Raw genomic sequence first — 19,864 nt, 5'->3', positions numbered from 1 at the left:
CTCCGCAAATGGGTTAATCAGCTGTTTGTGGGGGAAAACAAACTTCAGGGGTGAAAAATTAGTCCTGGTGCACATCGAAAATTGCAGTTATCTGTACTGTTCCAGTAAATGCTGGCTTACAGTGTGCTGTTTGTTTGTTTGTTTGTTTGTTTGTGCTTATAAATAAAATCGTTTTAAAAAGTTAGTCCTGGTGGGTGTCATATAACACTTTTATGATTATCACAAAGACCTCTCTTTAGAAAGTTAAGTAGCCATGTAAGCACACAGTATTCTCACTGGTTATGGCTTAGCTTCACAAGAGAAGTGCTCTCCAAATGTGAAATGAGATCCCAGAAGTGTCTGGTGCAAGAAGGAGGTGAAGGATGATGGGAAATCTGGTGTAAGCCACTTCTAGCCTGCTGGCTGCATGTTGGCTGTCTCAGTCATAAAGGTTGATATATTTCTGTAGACATTCTTTTGGAAGACATGAGGTTCCAATCGTGAGTGTGCCTCATTAAGCAAGCTACTGTCAATCAGTCAGCCTCAGTTTTTGTGTCTGCAAAGTGATAGTTTCTCCTGAAAAGTATGATCTTGGGAAAGGAAAGTCAAGACAAGCAGGAGGATTGTAGGGCCATGGGACATGAAATGGGATAGTGTAGTAGTAGTAGTAATTGCTCTGGACCCCTAGCTGGAGGCTGCAGTGAATGTGAATGTCAAGCTTCTCCAGATCATCCAGAGAGGATCTGGGGCAGGAATGGGGAGTGCGCTAGGAGGAGAGTCCAGATAGCCCCATTGCACTAGGGTGCTGCCTTTCGCTAGCAAAACTGGGTAGTCGAACCCGGCCCCATGGCTCTGTGGCTCTTTCAAACAGAAAGAGCAAAGAAAACGGAGACAATGAGCCTCCGCCAATTCTGGCGCTGCTAAATCTCTGGGAGGAAATGGCCCAGGTCGAAGGCCTTTCCCTGTGAATGGTTAAAGGGCTCCAATTCATAGCGCTGCACACGTTTCCCCTGGCTTCCCAGAGGCCCAGCCTGTTTGTATGCCTTTCCCCCGTTCCAAACAAAACCTCCCTCTCAAGCGACGGGCGAAAATAGCCAATTCTGCTCACCACTGGCATGTACACAGGAGCCACAGAAGACTCCCCGCCCGGGTCCCTAAATGGCAACAGTGTGCCAAGTTTGTGTAACAAGCCAATCCGTAAACATACTCAACCACCACAGTCGTCAGAGAAACCTCATTCCTAGACACGGTGTACCTTTGCTCTGACTGTTTAGCTGCCCTTTCCAGACTGCTTCCTTACATTGCTATGTATTTTGATCGGTGATCAACTAGCTCCTGAACTTCTGGGAAAGGCACAGCTTGGATCTGCTGGACGCCAAAGTTTTAGCTGTCTAAAGCCCATGCACATAACTTATTTTCTTCATCCCTCATTGTCACCCTTGGGCAGTTTTCTGCCGTCAGACTGTGGCAGGAGGTCTCGCCGTTTCGCGAGCGATATTTTCCTCGCTGGAAGTTTTTATCTGTGCGTTTTCTCCCCTCCTGGCGACGCTAATTTGAGAAGCGGCAAGCCCCACTTCATTCAAATCTGCTAGTACGCAGGCTAAAGGTTACTCTTCGTTCCCTTCCTGGGGTACTTTGGGAAACAAAGCGTCGCCATAGCAACTGCTGCTGCTGCTCCCTAGATAAGGGCAGTGCAGGAGCACTCCATGCGAGCAGAGAAGACAATTCCTGCTCCAGTGAACACTGACTCCATATCACACCTAGCCCAGCTTCCCTGCTTGGTAAGTTCTTCAGCACTTTTGCCGGGGTGGGAGCGGGGCGTTCTTTCTCCAAAGGGAACCAAAAAAATCTGCCTGCGATGTGATAGTAATAAAAAGTCACAGATCAATTCCTCTGTGAGGCAGAAGATGGCTAGCAGATTATTCTATCTGGGAAGGCTTGGGAATAGTTATTGAGCTGTAAATAGAGAAAAAACTGGTGCCAGAAAAGAGAGGGGTGGAAATATTACAATTTTGTTTGAGCTGCACCTTTATGGCACGAAGGTATTTGGAAGTTGGACAGTTCAGCTGAATCCTAAACACATTTATGTGCAACTCTTATCCCAGGCTCTTAAATGAACAAATGTTTCCAAGTTAGTGTGGGCTCACTGGTCTGATCCTATGCATGTTTACTTGGAAGTAAGTCATACTGAGTTCCTTGGGGCTTAATTCGAGGTAAATATACCTAATTGCAAAAGTGTACACAGCTTGGAGTAAGTCCCATTGAAATCAGTGATACTTCTGAGTAAACATGTTTAGGATCTGGTTGTTAGCCTTGCAGTGTAAATCAGCTTAAAAATAAAGTGCTTTTGATTAATTGAATGTATTTTTGCTACTGGAAACAGGAGAGGACAACCTACAATCCAGTTAAGCTTAATGGATTCAGACAGCTGTAGATTTATAGTACAATCCTAAATAGTTCCAACGATGTCCTTATGTTCCATTTAAAAACGTTTACCATTGGGGTACTGTTTAAATTCTAAATCTATGGGGTTAAGTTAGTTTAATGCTAAGAATTTCATTTTAACGTTATGAATCACGTGTTTAAAAATCATTTAGAACAACTTCCAAAGGGGGAATCTTTTGTTTGAAATTGGACAAGTAGGGAAGAGAGAGATAAAATCACACGTGCTCCTGATCTGTAGCCTTCTGTGGTGGCGTCATGTCTTTTTAGTTGCCATTCTTTCAATCCTTTCTGGAAAGTGTTTCTTTCAAATCTTTTCTTTCTTTCTTTCTTTTGTTCATGGTGCGGACAAACTAATATATTCTTCCACAGCAACTGAAACAAGATGTGTTTGTGTACTCTTTAGTTTTATTGCAGTTTGTAGAGTTTAGGTCTAAATAAAATAGTATTGCTTTTGGAGAAACTTTTGAAAAAGACTACCCTATATTATTTAAAAGCATCTGAAAATTTGTTCTAGAAATGTTGCCACAATCCTATCAGATTATATAGCTAAACACCAGATATTTAAATGCTTCCCTTGGGAATGCACTATTAGCATATATTTGCGTGTGTGCTTATATCAAAACCAAAAATTACATCCCATTCTTAAATGCATTACAAGCAAGTAAGTTCCATTGAAATTTGGGATAAACTTATTTAGAATTAGGGTGTCAGTAGTGGGTGACACAGAATAGCATCTCAAGATATAGAAGTCATCTTCTCAACTAATCTAATGGCCTTGCTTATCTCAACTTGAGATAAGCCCTTTAGCATACTGGATTTAAGCCTCAAATCTTTCTCTCTTGGACCCCAATCAAGCGCCTCATTTTCTCTACCATCAGCTGGACCCACTGTGGTAATTGCCTCAGCGCAGGGAAACTGCTGTCATAGGCATGGGAAATCAACAATAATAATAATAATAATAATAATAATAATAATAATAATAATAATTTATACCCCGCCCATCTGTCTGGCTGGATTTCTCCAGCCACTCTGGGTGGCTTCCAATGGAATAGTAAAATATAATAACCTATTAAACATTAAAAGCTTCCCTAAACAGGGCTGCCTTCAGATATCTTCTAAAAGCTGGTACTTGTTTTTCTCATCTGGTGGTGGTACAGGGCGGGTGCCACTACCGAGAAGGCCCTCTGCCTGGTTCCCTTAGCTTCTCGCAGTGAGGGAACCACCAGAAGGCTCTCAGTACTGGACCTCAGTGTCCGGGCAGAACGATGGAGTTGGAGACGCTCCTTCAGGTACACAGGACCGAGGCCGTTAAGGGCTTTAAAGGTCAGCAACAACACTTTGAATTGTGCTCGGAAACATACTGGGAGCCAGTGTAGGTCTTTCAAGACTGGTGTTATGTGGTCTCGGCGGCCGCTCCCAGTCAACAATCAAGAAATGACCACAGCACAACACAGCAACCAAACCTGGATGAGTGTTTAGGATGAGTGAGAAAGGAAACGTCCATGTGGGCTTCCGTGTAAGAGAAGTTCCTGATGAACCGTTACAAAAAGTTTTGAAGTATGCTATTCCGAATAACTGGGGTTTTTATGGCTTTGCTGCATAGTTGTGTGGCTGTGGAAAGAGGGGCATTGATAAGAGCTGGGCAGTTAGGGGTACAGAGAGGAATATGGCAAGGGATGGAAGAAGACACCCACATGAAACTCTGAGGTAATTGTAAAGGGACCCTGCAATGCAAAATCTTTTGCCCAATGGGGGCTCAAACCCATGACCATGAGGTTAAAAGTCTCACACTTTACCGACTGATCTGAGCTTGTATTTCCATTTATAGTGAAGAGTAGAAACTTTCATTATTATTTTTTTTTAAAAAAAGGTGTTGAATTCCTCACAAATCCAAATTCTATAGCATAGACAGTCTAGGCATGTGTAGCCTTAGCTTTTGGCTAGTGGGTCATAGAATCATAGAGCTGGAAGGGGACCCAGAGGATCATCTAGTCCACCCCCCCCCAATGTAGGACTGTGCAGCTGTCCCATACGGGGATCGAACCTGCAAACTTGGCGTCATCAGCACCAGACTCTAACCAACTGAGCTATTCATGCTCCCATCTCATGGATCACTGGCAATGCATGCAGCATTGTGCCTAGAAGCCTTGGCTCCCATGAGTCCATGAACAAGAAGATCATCCATTCTAACTGGCGAGATGGTGAATTACAACTCTTTAACAGGTGGTTAAATAGGGATGTGGGTGGTGCTGTGGTCTAAGCCACTGAGCCTCTGGGCTTGCCGATTGGAAGGTTGGCAGTTCGAATCCCCGCGACGGGGTGAGCTCCCATTGTTCGGTCCCTGCTCCTGCCAACCTAGCAGTTCAAAAGCATGCCAGCGCAAGTAGATAAATAGGTACCGTTGTGGCGGGAAGGTAAACAGTGTTTCCATGCGTTGCACTGCTTTCGCCAGAAGCAGCTTAGTCATGCTGGCTACATGACCTGGAAAAGCTGTCTGTGGACAAATGTTGGCTCCCTCAGCCAGTAAAGCGAGATGAGTGCCGCAACCCCAGAGTCATTGCGACTGGACTTAACTGTCAGGGGTTCTTTACCTTTACCTTTTTAACAGGTGGTAGGTCCAGCAATATTTATTTGCTACCTCATGACATGGGCCATCAAGGCTGGGATAAGCAACAATAACCATCTCTCAGACTCGCTGATGTGGTCCAAAGGAAAGCAGAGCAATACATTTGGCACTAGCCTGGCTGTAGAAGCTGCCGGAAAGAAGGCGCACCCAACCATCTAAGGGACTCCCCTCCACATTTGTATAGGGTTGACTCTTGAAAATATCCCACAAGGCAATGGTGGTTTAGGACCAGAGTTTTCCTTCTCTTAGATGAGCTACTTTCCTAAGCTGACAGACCTCATCTGTACATCTCACATCCCTGTACAGCATGTGCAGAAACCGCCTTCTTGGCCACCGGACCCACAATTGCTCTCATTCGCTCAATCTGCCAGAGCTTGTCTTTGCATGCAGGTGAAGTCCCTAACTCACCAAGGGGTTGGGACCCTTTGGCTACCGTCACCCGGTTTAGCTAGCCAATTCAAGCCATTCGTCAGCAATTTATAGGCAAGACAATGACCATGTACATATGCAATAAACAATCTTTTATAGAATTCCTTCAAACCATAACAAGTCCAAAATGAAATCTTTAGTATTAAAGTCGCTGAAAATCTTTAAATGAAGCGAGGTACCAGACTTTGTACGATGAAAGACAAGCTGTGAAGCTTTGTGTATTCAGCAAATATGATGTCCAACACTGAACAGTGATTCCGGATATAGACTACTGTTTCGTAGAATTCTTCGTCAGTGTGGTGGGAGGATATAGAATTGCTTCATAAACCCATCTTATTTTGAAATGAAATGAAATGAAAATATCCAATGCTGTGGAACAGTGCTCATGTAATAATGTGGTCACATGAGCAATGACTAAACGTTAAGACTAAAGATTTCATTTTGGACTTGTTATGGTTTGAAGGAATTCTATAAAAGATTGTTTATTGCGTATGTACATGGTCATCGTGTTGCCTATACATCGCTGATATTCTCTTTGCAACACAGGGGTTGGTTTGGTTACTTACTGTTGTACCAATTCAAGCCATTCCCAGGGTGTGGCCACTGTCGCATTCTGACAGCTTCTAGGAGCCATTGGTGAGAGTTGAGTGCAAGATGAGGAACAAAGGTGGACAGTCCCCCACCTGAGATACTACCCCTCTCTAACACCCCTTACGCACCTGTTGTGATGAGAATTGTAATCCATAAATATCTGGAGGGCACCATGTTGGCTATCCCTGCTTAGTGGTTTACAGTATGAAATACAGTATGAGTAGAATCCCTTTCCATGGAGGCGCAGGTTACAGCAACAGCCGAGGCGACATTTTTCCACCTTTGCCACATCAAGCAGTTGGTCCCTTACCTCTCCTGCCCTGATCTGGCCACAGTGATCCACGCAACGGTCACCTCCAGGCTTGACTACTGTAATTCGCTCTACGCGGGGCTGCCCTTGAAACTGTCCCAGAAACTCCAGCAGGTGCAGAATGCTGCAGCGAGGGTCTCCTCACGGGGTCTCTGCTATGGGAGCATATTCACCCAGTGCTTTACCAGTTGCACTGGCTCCTAGTGGAGTATAGGGTCAGGTTTAAGTGCTGGTTTTCAACTTTAAAGCCTTTTGTGGCTTAAGGCCCTGGTATTTACGGGACCGCCTCTCCTGGTATTATAATAAATAATAATAATAATAATAATAATAATAATAATAATAATAATAATAATAATTTTATTTATATCCCACTCTCCTCAGCCAAAGCCAGGCTCAGAGCGGCTAACAACAGTAAAACGATACAACATTCTAAAATCATTTCATTATAAAAGTATGCCCCACAGAGGACCTTAAGGTCCATGAATAACCATAGTTTAGAGGTCCCAGGCCCAAAGGAACAGTGTTGTAGCGTGGGTTGTCAGCACCCGGGGCAAAGCAAGTAATTTGCACCCCCTAACCCGTGGATTTGCACCCCCTAACCCGTGGATTTGCGCCCCCTAACCCTAACCCCCAGGTGTTGCGCCCGGTGCGGCTGGCCCCCCCCTGCACCCCCACGCTACGCCACTGCTAAGGAAGTCAGACTATCCTCCACCAGGGCCAGGGCCTTCTCAGTGATGGTTCCAACCTGGTGGAATGCTCTGTCCCATGAGACTAGGGACTACAGGATTTAACCTCCTTCCGCCAGGCCTGTAAGACAGAGCTATTCTGCCTGGCTTTCAATTTGAATTTAGCCTGATCTTTTATTCCCCTCTCTTCCCTCCCCTCCCCTTTAATGAAGATTACCCGCTCTGGGACCCCACAGCTAATTCTCCCCGGCCTCCTAGCTGGCCCAAATATGACTAATTTAGCCAGCTAGCCCTGGTGGCCATTTTTGTGGCCACCAGGGCTAGCTGGTGGCCTGAAGCGGCTTAGTTATGCTGGCCACATGACCTGGAAGCTGTACACCGGCTCCCTTGGCCAATAAAGCGAGATGAGAGTCTCGACCCCAGAGTCGTGGACGACTGGACCTGATGGTCAGGGGTCTCTTTACCTTTACCTTTAGCCCGCTAGCCCTGGTGACCATCTAATGTTTATTGGATGGATTTTCCCCCAAATTGATTTTTGAACTTTGAATTTATTGTTATTCACGCTTTTATATTGTATTTTATGCTTTTTTTGTTGAATCACAATTAAGTGTTTTAAATTTGTTGTCAGCCGCCCTGGGCCTGGTTTTCTGAACTGGGAAGGGCAGGGTATAAATGAAAAAATATTATTATTATTATAAGCTGAAATAGGCCTTAATGGCTTTGCAAGACAGTTGGCCATTTTTGTCTGTCGTCAACACAACCAAATACAGACACATCCACCCCCCTAATTGCTTTAAAGAGGTGAGGAATTCACAGAAAAGTCATATCATTACAAGATACATGTGGATGTGAGCGCGCATCATTTTCTTCTCTAGGAAACTTCAGTGGAAGTTTTATGTTCCTAAAAGTTGTTGGGAACATAAAGGAAGAAATAGCCAGTGTTGACATAAAGACAAGCTTGGCTAATATCACAGCCTGTCCATCGCCCTGCTCCAGACACACCCTGCTGCTCCCCCCCCCCCGACGGCTGTAGGATTATAACTCTGATTTTAGCTTGCGCATATGTACAGCAGGCCACGAACTCTATAAAATATGCATAGCGCCATTTATGAAGCTCTGGCACACCAGCGGCAGGAAGCAGGTGTTTGTCACAGTCATACACAAGTCCATGGTTGCCTTGCCGTAGTTGTAGTGTTAATTCCTAGATCACTCACTAAGGACAAGTTACTTTATCACCGTACTTTACTGGTGGGAAACAGATAATGCCAAATATCAGTATAATAATGCAGTTAAATCCCGTTTCAGCTACTTTATTGCAGTTAACTACAGGCATCACAGTCCTGGGAAATGGTCAACTTGTTATCAAAATCTTTGCTGATAAGCAAATAGACAGGATGAAAGAGGGAACTCCCGGCAAGTTCCACAGCTGCAGCGTTTGCTCAGCTCACTCCCAGATGTATAGCTGAAATGACAGATTTACATGCCAGCAAATTAAATGCATGTATGTTCATCTTTTCGTTTGTCATATGGAAATTTCTTTTCAAGTGCTCTAAAGATCGGAGGGGGGAGTTTCTTGATGTCATGGGCACTAGCCAAGCAGTGCTATGAAGCACTTGCTTCTGTCGGACATCTGCAAAACCTCTGGGTTTTTCCCTCCAGAGTTCTACCCTGAAATGGAAAGGTATGTTTGGATTCAATACAGCAAGGCAATGTATTGCATCTGTATGCCGCTTTTCCACAAAAGAGCTCAAGGCAAGAGCTTCCAAGCAGCTGTTAAAATCACACACACACACACACACACACACACACACACACACACACATCATTTCCAACAATCATTTAACATATTTTCTTGTCTTATACAATGTTTTAGACTTCCATCTGCCACATCTGAAGATTTTTTAATCGCCCTTAACTAATAATTCTCTTCAGAGTCTTCCTTGCAATATTTCATATAATCCTCCTTACAAAACTTCTTGCAGTCCTACTAGCGTAATCTGTTTATTACAATTGCTTTTCAAATAGTTCAAATTTTTACTCCAGTCCTCCAAGAATCTCTGGTCCTGCAGGTTTCGGATCCTTCCTGTCATCTTATCTAATTCTGGATAGTCCATTAATTTCATTTGCCACTCTTCTTTCATTGGTAATTCTTCTTGTTTACATTTCTGTGCCAATAATATTCTTGCTGTCATCGTTGTGTATAAAAACAATTTATTATCCTGTCTATAAATATCCTCTCCTACAATGCCAAGTAAAAATGCTTCTGGTTTTTTTTAATAAATGTATATTTCAACATCTTTTTCATCTCATTATATATTATTTCCCAGAAGCTTTTCACTTTTCTTACGTTCCCACCACATGTGATAAAATGATCCTTCTTTTTCTGTTAAAATCTTATGTTGGTTTGTATTTATTATTTATTATCTGTTAAAATCTTATGTTGGTTTGTACTTATTATCTGACAGACCCACGTAAAGGTTGCAGTGCTACATTTCTCAGAAAGGGTTAATGAAAAGTGGCGAGACTTTCACAATCATAGTATCAATCCTCTGGTTGTAAGCAACACTTTGATCTGGACTTTGTTTTAGTGTCTCAACTGATACTATTAAGCCATTAACAATTATTTTGTTCAGTGATTGCTTATAAATGAAGAATGATGCCAAATATTAGACTGTGCCAGGGTCCAAAAGTCCACAAAATCACACACACAGTTTTTCCAAATTTGTCGTTTGTAGCAGAGTGAAGACGGCTTATACCCAAGGTCCCCTTGCAGAAATCTTAGCACAAACCATTCACTGCAGAGTGGAAATGTTTTAACTTCATAATGCCAACACTGCATTTGAGATGAAAAATAATATGACTAGCTAAATGTGAAAGTCTGGCCTAAGATCCTCAACCCTAAAGTCACATTCATCGAAGGGTGCAGAATAAACAACAGGGGAGTTTCTGTACTGTTGCTATTTTGGAGTGGGATTCAGTCATACTCTGGCCAATTCAGGTTGCATTCTTACAGCTGATTTTGTGCTCTTGCACAACAAACCCAATCTCAAAGTTTCCCCCACAAGTAATGTGATGGGAAATGCACTGGAAAGTGTAAGACAACACTTGCAAACAAATAAAAATGAGTGCTCAGTTCATAGCTGAGGCTCTCTAACACAAACACACAAACTTTGTGCGAACAAATTAGGATCAAGGTGCAATGAACAAGATGCTGGAAGCAACCCAGGTGGCATAACCACAATCGCACCCATTGGAGAAATTCCTGTTTTGCCATTTAGCTCTTAAACTGACAAACCCCTTCCAGACAAAGGAGATGACTGCAGAGTTGATCCCCAGATGAAATTACCACCAAAACACAGTGGGGTGGAAAAGTGTGTTCTCCTTCATGGAGAGCATGTGTTGCGGTGGGGGCCGCCAGGACACTCCAAAGTTGTGGGGTGGGCGAATTGATTTTGGCCACTGATGCGATTGGGCTTCCCTTGTCATTGGGAAGAAATTAATGTTGCTATTTGTTGATTGACAGCCAGAAATGCTAAAACTCCTTGCACGAGGCTAGGGCTTCCTCTTTTCGCCCGTGCATCGGATTGCCCGTCCCTCCCTCCCTAGAATTAGGGTTGTTCGCTTGACCTTGCTATGCCTGTCATGGGGTCCCCTGCTCTTGGGGCAGGGGCCCTTTAGGAATTTTGTCCATCTGGCTGATTGGCTGGGGCCATTTGGTTTTTGCCTACTGCGTAGCTAATAGTCACAACTTCTAAGGTTGCGGTTAGGCATTGGTTTATGGTTTGGTTGGTTGAGGGACATGGATTGGCTGTGCCTGCCCCTCTAATGCTGCTGCAAGGGATTTCGTTAAAGAAATCAGGGGCTCACTATTGCTTTTGTCCACCCCAGCAAGGGGCTCGGGCCATGCAAAAGCCCCTGGTTGCATTTGGGGAGGGCTGAGGGCAGGTTCCCTGCTCCGTCGCTACCCTAAGTGTATTCCCCTTTTCTGACTTTCGCAGGTGTGCGGAATGTCACTCTGTCCCTCATGGGGGCGCAGATAGTCGCAACCAATGCCTAAGCAACTACTCACATTTTTGTATTTTAATAAAGTTGTGGCCAAAATTATGCCAAAAACCTTAAACAAAATTCCTGTGTGATGTATGAGTTATTGGGGTGGCCCTGGGGACCTCGACACGCAAACAGCCACCCATTGGCAGCAGGGGGGCCAACGTGAATAAAATATTTGGGGGGGATATTTTATTGGAGGGGGCCAAAGGGACCCCAGCTCCTAAGAGTTGGTTCCTATCAGTAACAGTCTTCAAGCTGACAACAGTGAAGAAGCCACTTGAATCCTGGATTATAGGTTCTTAAGCGATTATTATTCCTGCCAACCTAGCAGTTTGAAAGCACGTCAAAGTGCAAGTAGATAAATAGGTACCACTGTGGCGGGAAGGTAAATGACATTTCTGTGTGCTGCTCTGGTTTCGCCAGAAGCGTCTTCGTCATGCTGGCCACATGACCTGGAAAAACAGCGGACAAACATCAGCTCCCTCAGCCAGTAAAATGAGATCAGCGCTGCAACCCCAGAGTCGTTCGCAATGGACCTAACTGTCAGGGGTCCTTTACCTTTAAGACAGAGTAAGGCGAAATGAGGTTTGATCTGTAGGGCAGGTCTGCATGGCCCGTTAGAGACTGGAGACGCCTCCTGTTTTTCGGATGGTTTGGGCTCGCCAAAAGGGGCACTGCCAAGAACCTGACAGGCTATAAAACATGACTAGTGTTTACTTTCTGGGGCCACACACTGCGCTCCATCACCCGATGTCAGAGAATGCCTCGAAAGTGTTAGTGGTTCATGAAGCATTCCCGACATGGCCAAAGGACCCCATACATGACTGAACCATCCCTTGTGTCAAAATTGTCGCCTGTTGTTTACCGAGACGGATATTTTTGTGCAGAATTCTATTTTACAGTTGTGTTGACTCAAAAACATTTCTCTCTCTTTTTTTCTCCAGAAGAAAAGTAACATTTTCTAGATTAAAGCAAACGAAAAGTACATTGACATGCAGCATGCGTAATGTATCTATGTTTCCCCCCCCCTCCCCTTACAGGTTCTAAAGAAAAGCCTCTTCAGTGATGTCAACTGAATATGTGCAAGCATCACATGATATCTCAGAAGACAGATTGGATGGGCGAGATACTCACTGTAACCACTTAGGTCAGTCTTCTCAGGGTGATGTCAGCGCTTGCTGTGTAGCGAAAAGGTCTACTTTGCATCATTAAGCACTGTCCATTGCCATCCCATCCCCCTCCCCCCTCCCCCTCCATAGAACAACTGCTGCTCTTGAAACCTGATAGACGGTGCCTTCTGGTGACGCATCTCATGCCAGATGGAGTGGCAATGGGTGGGAATGGGTGTTTGGTCGTGTCTCCCTCCCCCCTTTCTTTCTGCTGGGTTCAGCATATAAATATTAGCCAAAGCTCTAGAGACAAATTAATTAAAGACGAAGAAGAAGAAAGGAGAGAAGGAACGCCGAAGCTTTCATCTCGTCTCCTTTCATATTTCTGTGCACATGTTCCACAAAAGCAGGCAAGTGTGCCAACGCAGGATTTTATGCCTCGGGAGTTTAAACTTTCCTGCAAATCTGTTGTCCTCTTTTGAAAATATGTGCTGTAGACAACAGCATAGGGACTGGGAAGTTTGCATTTAAAGTGATCACACCTAGTTCGCGCTTTTCAAAGCAATGCAGGGACCAAAACACAGTCCATATCCATGTTTCTTTAAAAATTTCAGCGCAAATCCCCAGCCCCATTAGTTGCACAAAAATGCATATACTAGGGTAAAGTGTCATATGAATCTTGGCTGTCCCCCCCCCCTCCTTAAGCTGTAGTTTCAGGGAAGTGCAAAGCTGGTGAGAAAATAGCTGTTCAAGGCTGAACGTTGTCTGATTATTTTGATAATAGTTGTATACTTTGATTTGTTTGATGCAGATAACCTTTCCGAACAGTTGCTCAAAAGCTGTGAACTCAAAAAGATACCGAGGAAGGGCAAAGCTCTTCAGGTCTCTCAGAAAAGTGAGCTTGAACAGAAAAAACCGAAGAGGAAAGATACGCCAGCAATTCACACGCCTCCACCAATAGTTGGTGAGCATTCCTGAAATTGCCACTTGAGCTACTGCTAAACCACTTATACCTACATGGATCACAAGCGGAGTAATAATGTGTCTTCTGCTACTGCTTCCAAAACCTCTCTGTAGTGCAGGGATGAGAGGCCCTAAGGGCTTCAGATATTATTGCTCCAACTCCCATGACCAATAGCAGAGGTGGATTTAGGGCAGTGCCAGCAGATTGGCCACAATTGGCACCATCTCAAAGACTAGTAAGCACTTGCCTGGCTTCAGGAAAGAGGTGTGAGGACTCTGTCAGGGCCCTAAAGTCCTCCTTCCCAAAGCCAAGCAAGAGCCACTGTGGTGTAGTGGTTAAGAGCAATAGACTTGTAATCTGGTGAACCAGGTTCGCGTCTCCGCTCCTCCACATGCAGCTGCTGGGTGATAAAGGGCCCCATTACCTTCAGTAGCTTAGGGCCTCATCAAGTCTAAATCCGTCCCTGACCAAGGCCGGCCCCTGTCAATGGACAGGGATGATGGGAATTGTAATCACAGAGTATCAGAGAAGGCACAAATTCCCCATCCCATATATCATGCTAGACAATGTAGGGTGTGGTAGATGTCCCAATATTTTTTTCTACCTGTGTTGGGGAAGCAAATGGTGTCCTGTCTGCACATCCCAGTGCATAATGCGCCAGGCTGTCCATGTTAATTGGGCACCTGAGGAAGACAATCCCTCAAAGTGCAAGGATAGGTTTCAGAGCATTCCTAACTCCTGATCCAACATGCCTGGGGGGTTAGGATGTGGCAAGGCTCATTGCCTGGCTCTGTTCAGCTCCTTCATTGGAGATGGTGGGCCTATGCTGCTGTAAAAGTCCCGACTATGTCTGAGCACTGATGGCACTGTGGTCTAAACCACTGAGCCTCTTGGGCTTGCCGATCAGAAGGTCAGCGGTTCAAATCCACTCAACGGTGGTGAGCTCCCATTGCTCTGTCCCTGCTCCTGCCAACCTAGCAGTTCGAAAGCACACCAGTGCGAGTAGATAAATAGGTACCGTTGTGGTGGGAAGGTAAACAGCATTTCCATGCACTCTGGCTTCTGTCACAGTGTCCTGTTGTGCCAGTAGCAGTTTAGTCATGCTGGCCACATGACCCAGAAAGCTGTCTGTGGACAAATGCCGGCTTCCTCGGCCTGAAAAGCAAGATGAGTGCCACAACCCCATAGTCGCTTTTGACTGGACTTAACCATTCAGGGGTCCTTTACCATTACCTTTACAAATGGGTGGAAGCCATCCCTGCGTGTGTGTAGTGTAAAAACGACACACACACAAAGCACATGAGGCATTTCAAAGGCAGGAAAGGGGATGGAGTTGAGGTGGCCAAGGCTCCTTCTCGGCAGTGGCGCCCTCCCAACAGATGTCAAGGAGATAAAGAACTACACAACTTTTAGAAGGCATCTGAAGTCAGCCCTGTATTGGGAGGTTTTTAATGTTTGCCATTTTATTGCGTCGTTAAATGTGTTGGAAGCCATCCAGAGTGGCTGGGACAACCCAGCCAGATGGACGGATATTATTATTATTATTATTATTATTATTATTATTATTATTATTATTATTATTATGCCAGTCCAGCTACAGCAGTAGACCCAAGCCAGGGTTTCTGCTGCGACAACCTAGACCTGGTGCAGCAGAGATTACAGCTTTTACTGGCCTCCCATGTTCCACCCTGGTCACTGTGAGCAGCAGGGCTATGGGGTAGTGTTAGTGGCTCTGTGACTCTTGACCCATCCAATTGTAGGAGCTGATGTCATGGGGGGGGGGCTTATTTCCCAAGCGGGGTTTTTGCTAGTGAAAACGGAGAAGACCATTATGGTTTGCAAAGGCTAACGTCCAGTCCTAATGGTGTTTCTGCAGGCATTCTTTCAGACCACTTAATTAGGAGGTGTGACTTCTCTGAGAAACCTCCGAAGGGTAATGGCATCCCAGCCCTTCAGAAAATGGAAGAGGAACAGAGAAAACCCAGAAGGAAAAACACGCCAGCGATCAATACACCCCCTCTACTTGCAGGTAAGGGAAATGCAAAAGAGAGCACTTCTTAAAGCATCACGCATGGGTTTGAACATGATGTGTCTCAGCGATAGTCTCTGTATTTAAATATCTATTTTGAAAAAATGGCAGGGGGGCACATCTGCATGAGCACTGTGTAACTTCAGGTTTGCTAGGCTTGTAGAAACAGAGACTTTTAATTGTTAGAGGAGATGCTCGCATATTATGTTTTCACTTTTCTATCTTTCCACTTTTCCTGGACCCACAGTGAGCATTTCCCCTTTCTACTTACTATTCTCTTCCTTTACAATTCTGTATCTATATGTTCACTGGAATACTCATCCCCCACCCCCAATCCAGTGAACAAAGGTGTCACTTGTTAATGGCCTTTCAAGACAAAATCAGGCTAATTTTCTTACATCGAAACCCTGCACTGGGAAACTTTTGACCCTCTGAAATGATGATGGACTATAGCTGTCACCATCCCTGACCATTGGTCATGCAGGTTGGGACTGATGGAAGATGAAATCCAACATCACCTGAAGGGCCACAGGCCCCCAGCCCTGCTAACGCACCAACTTTAGCCAATATGGCGTCCTCCAGATGTTGTGGACTACAACTCCCATCATCTCTGACCATTGGCTGGGGTTGGTGGAAGTTGGAGTTCCTCAACAGTTCTCTATACCCGCTAGGCACACTGACTTGGGAATAAATCAAGAGTTCTAAGGAATTCCTTAAAACCTGAAAACATATACTAGAAACAGTCTGAGCACCTTGCCATCATTTGTCTTGAATTAACATAGAGCAAGTCACCCCGGGACTCGCCACTACCAGGAAAAACTGTACAGAAAAAACACGGCTGACCCCATGCAAACAACTGTCTGATTCCTTAGAGAAGCAGCTTTTTTGTGTACAATATTAATTGCACAACCTGAATTTGGCAGCATGTGCTGGGAGCCCAACCTGAAAATAGCAACAGTCTGGGAGCATCCTGAGAGGACATTTTTATTTCCTTTCAGCGCTGTAGAATGATGGTTGGTGTTGGAATCTATCACCTACTAAAACATATGTTCTCTTAACCACTTATTCATCGCAAAGAAATTACATCCCTTTCATGTTTCGACTTTAATCCAATCTAGTCATTTCATGCAGCATTTTCCTTGGTTAATAGCAGGAAAGGGTTCTCCTTTGACTGGAGCACAGAAGTGAACAAAGCCATTCTGTGTGGCGCGGCTTCTTTTTCTCCATCTTTGGACTTCATGAAGTGCTTCATTATTTGAAAGATTTTTCATAGCAGAAAAGACGGGAAATGGCGAGGCCTAATTGAATCAACACAGCCAGCCACCAACCCCAAAAAGCCCACTGACAGAAATCTGCAGGAGGCTGATTTATTAGTGAAACTCGCTTGGCCTCAGACAGTGATGTCCCTCTATATGACTCACTAACTTTTGACAAGCAACGAAGAATGTACAGGGTATTTGTTTTGTTTTCCAATGGAAGTCAGTAAACTCACAAAAATGGCAATTATTGCCCCCCCCCCCGCCATCTTTCTCACAACAATCTTGTAAGTTGGTTAGCAAGAAGAAGAAACTTAGGTAGCTTTCAATTACATTCTGCTTACAAATTTGACTCATACTCATTTGACAAAGAACAGTAGATGTAACGCTTTGTGACTGAAAATCGAAAGATTTCTGCGAGCCTAGTATTCTGGCTGCAAGGTCACCTGGAGTAAGTTGTGCTGCTTAAACCTGTTGTGGAGCACAGTTCTTATTCCTATTCACTCAGAAGTAAATCCATATGTGTTCAATGGGATTTACTCTTAGGAAAGTGTGCATAGTAGGATTGCAGCCAAGAGCAAAGGATTTTGGTGTGTTGGATCTTCTTGCCTTCAAAAGCAGTTAGGGAATCTCACAACCCAAACGTATAATAGAATAGTTTGTTTTTAAGGCAAGCAATCTGTCAGAGATGCCAATCTTAATATTACTTATAATATTAAACAAAAGAACACGAAGAGAGGACATTTCCATCTTCCTTATAATTGGCAGGTGGGCCATGAATGCTCTCTCTTTTATTGAGACTTGCGTTTTAGAAATTGTTGGGCACAGACAACCATGAGGAAGTCAAGGCGAGTCCCCAAAAAAGTCAATGGAAAATTTTAAATTATAGCCTGCAAGTGCACAGCTACAATTTTCAGATTCTGTAACAAACCAGAAGATATTTATGGGAACGTTTTGATACACCTTCTATGTTGCTAGGAGGTTAAACCAGGACACAGGGAGGACATTCTGGAGGTTTCTAGAATGAGCCACATGGCTTGGGTGCGGTTTCCAGGGCTTGGATCAATGTGGAACATCCTTTAGACTCGCAGAGCTTTGCCACCCAAATATGTTAAAACCCCAGTATTTGGGGAGGAAATCCACAAGCAGGATGGACTGCCTAATGCTGAACACAACCATCTCAAAGAACTTTAATTCTTGATAGACAAAGATGGGGAAACAACCAGTGTATGAACATCTATTCACAAATGAGGAAATGAGATGATGTGTCTTGCATCCCACCCAAATGCCAAACATCATACAGTGGTACCTTGGGTTAAGTACTTACCGTATTTTTTGCTCTATAAGATGCACCAGACCACAAGACGCACCTAGTTTTTGGAGTAGGAAAACAAAGGGGAAAAAATTCCGAATCTCAGAAGCCAGAACAGCAAGAGGGATCGCTGCGCAGTGAAAGCAGCAATCCCTCTTGCTGTTCTGGCTTCTGTGATAGCTGTGCAGCCTGCATTTGCTCCATAAGACGCACACACATTTCCCCTTACGTTTTAGGAGGGAACAAGTGAGTCTTATAGAGCAAAAAATACGGTAATTCATTCTGGAGGTCCGTTCTTAACCTGAAACTGTTTTTAACCTGAAGCACCACTTTAACTAATGGGGCCTCCTGCTGCCGCTGTTCTTATCCTGAAGCAAAGTTCTTAACCTGAAGCACTATTTCTGGGTTAGCAGAGTGTGTAACCGGAAGCGTATGTAGCCTGAAGCGTATGTAACCCGAGGTACCACTGTACTTGTTGCTCAGTTAGCCAAGCAGTTGTTGGTTTTGTGTAATCAAATCAGCTGAAATTGCTAACTATTCCTAAAGCTTAGGGGAATCTGTATAATTTTAAAATCATAGTTGTGCATATATAAAATACCCAGCTGAAGTAGGTAGTCATATATCCCTTCTTTTGATGGGCATAAGTATTTATGGCAGCAATGCTGAATTTCGTACAGAGCACTCTTCACAGGGCAAAAAGAGGTTTAGAGCAACTCAGTAATGCAAAGGCCAATTATACAAAACCAGCTCAAATATGTTTCTTAGTTTTGAAATATCAGCAGCCTTTATGCCCTTCTGGCTAGAAACTTTTTTTTCTGATATGTTGGTCCCCGTCCCCCCCGCCCTTTGCAGGGAGTTTTCCAGGTGAAGCATTGGTACCCACCTACCACCTGCAGTTTAAAGTGGTACTAACCATGCTACCATCTCAGCATTCGATCACCTCACAAAACAGAGTCTCCTAAAATTGCATTTAATTCCCCGGCCATTGATCCAAAACCTATATTATAACAATACCTTTATCAGGACAACCAAAACGTCACAGAACATTGTGTAAGGTTTTCAGATGTCTTTGCCAGACTAGATCATCAAAAGTTAGGCTGTTGGCCAAGCTAGCTGAGGTCGATGGGAGCTGAAGGCCAAGAACATTGGGAGCAGGTGTGCCAACTCCTAGGGGCAGAGGGGTCTTCGGCCCCCTCAATATTGGCTGGCATGGGGTGGACCCCCTCAATGTGCTGTGTATGGCTCCCCTCTTGGCCTCCTCCCGACAACCCGCAGGATTGTGAAAGCGCCTCTATCAGTAGGGTGGGGGCACAATGATTCTACATCCCTTCTCTGTCTGACCACAGTCTTAAGGTGAAATTTGGGAGGAGGCAGCAGACAGCCAAATGAAGCTCCTTTAAGTGTTCTGCCCTCTTATCCTGGATCTCCCATGTTATCCTGCCCTCTTATCCTGGATCTCCCATCTCCTCCCATCTCCCATCTGCCCTCTTATCCTGGATCTCCCATCTCCCTTTGGACCTGAAGGTTCTGAAGCTGCAAATCTGATTTCAGTGAAATTTCTGCACATACGCAAGTCACTAGTCATCAAATCTCTTTCCGTCACCATGGGTAACCTAGCAAGTTTAACGCCCAGAGAGTGATTGGCCCAAGATGAATGGTCCACAGAGATATTTAATCTAAGCTTCCTCTTTTTGCTTGTTTCAGGTATTAAACTACTTAAAGAAGATCAGCAGACTGTGATTGTTGAAGATGAAGAAAAGGAGGGAGAAACTTCAGCTTTTTAGATTCTTGCCATATTCTCATGTGTGTGTGTTTTGTAAATAATTTTGTGCAATTGAGTAGTATTAGTATTTTTCCGGTTTTTTTTAAAAAAAATCAGAAATATAACCATGCTGCCTTCAGACATGCTTGCTCAGACATGTGTAATTAAATATAGATTACATGGACCATTTTCTTCCTATATTATGAAGTGCTAAAAATACAAAGTTTGTATACAGTGCTTTAAGAGGCTGGTGCAACTAATCGAAGAAAAGACAACATTTAAAGGCCAGGGCAGTGACATTCGTCTTATGAGCTTTTCC

General features: G+C 44.3%; 1 protein-coding gene across 1 annotated transcript; it reads left to right on the top strand.

Annotated features, from left to right (window-relative positions):
• The first annotated feature begins 1,349 nt into the window (after window positions 1–1,349).
• On the top strand, window positions 1,350–19,858 carry PPP1R17 (protein phosphatase 1 regulatory subunit 17). Its single transcript, XM_081882802.1, has 5 exons — window positions 1,350–1,760; window positions 12,154–12,260; window positions 13,034–13,186; window positions 15,063–15,215; window positions 19,488–19,858. The coding sequence occupies exons 2-5, from the start codon at window positions 12,179–12,181 to the stop codon at window positions 19,565–19,567; spliced, it is 468 nt and encodes a 155-aa protein (XP_081738928.1). The 5' UTR covers window positions 1,350–1,760; window positions 12,154–12,178; the 3' UTR covers window positions 19,568–19,858.
• The last annotated feature ends 6 nt before the right edge of the window (window positions 19,859–19,864 follow it).

Source organism: Podarcis melisellensis, assembly GCF_964234715.1.
Source record: "Podarcis melisellensis genome assembly, chromosome: 12".
In the NCBI taxonomy this organism is placed as follows: domain Eukaryota; kingdom Metazoa; phylum Chordata; class Lepidosauria; order Squamata; family Lacertidae; genus Podarcis; species Podarcis melisellensis.
The sequence above is the reverse complement of the archived record's forward strand: the minus strand, read 5'-3'. Positions and strand labels throughout refer to the sequence as shown.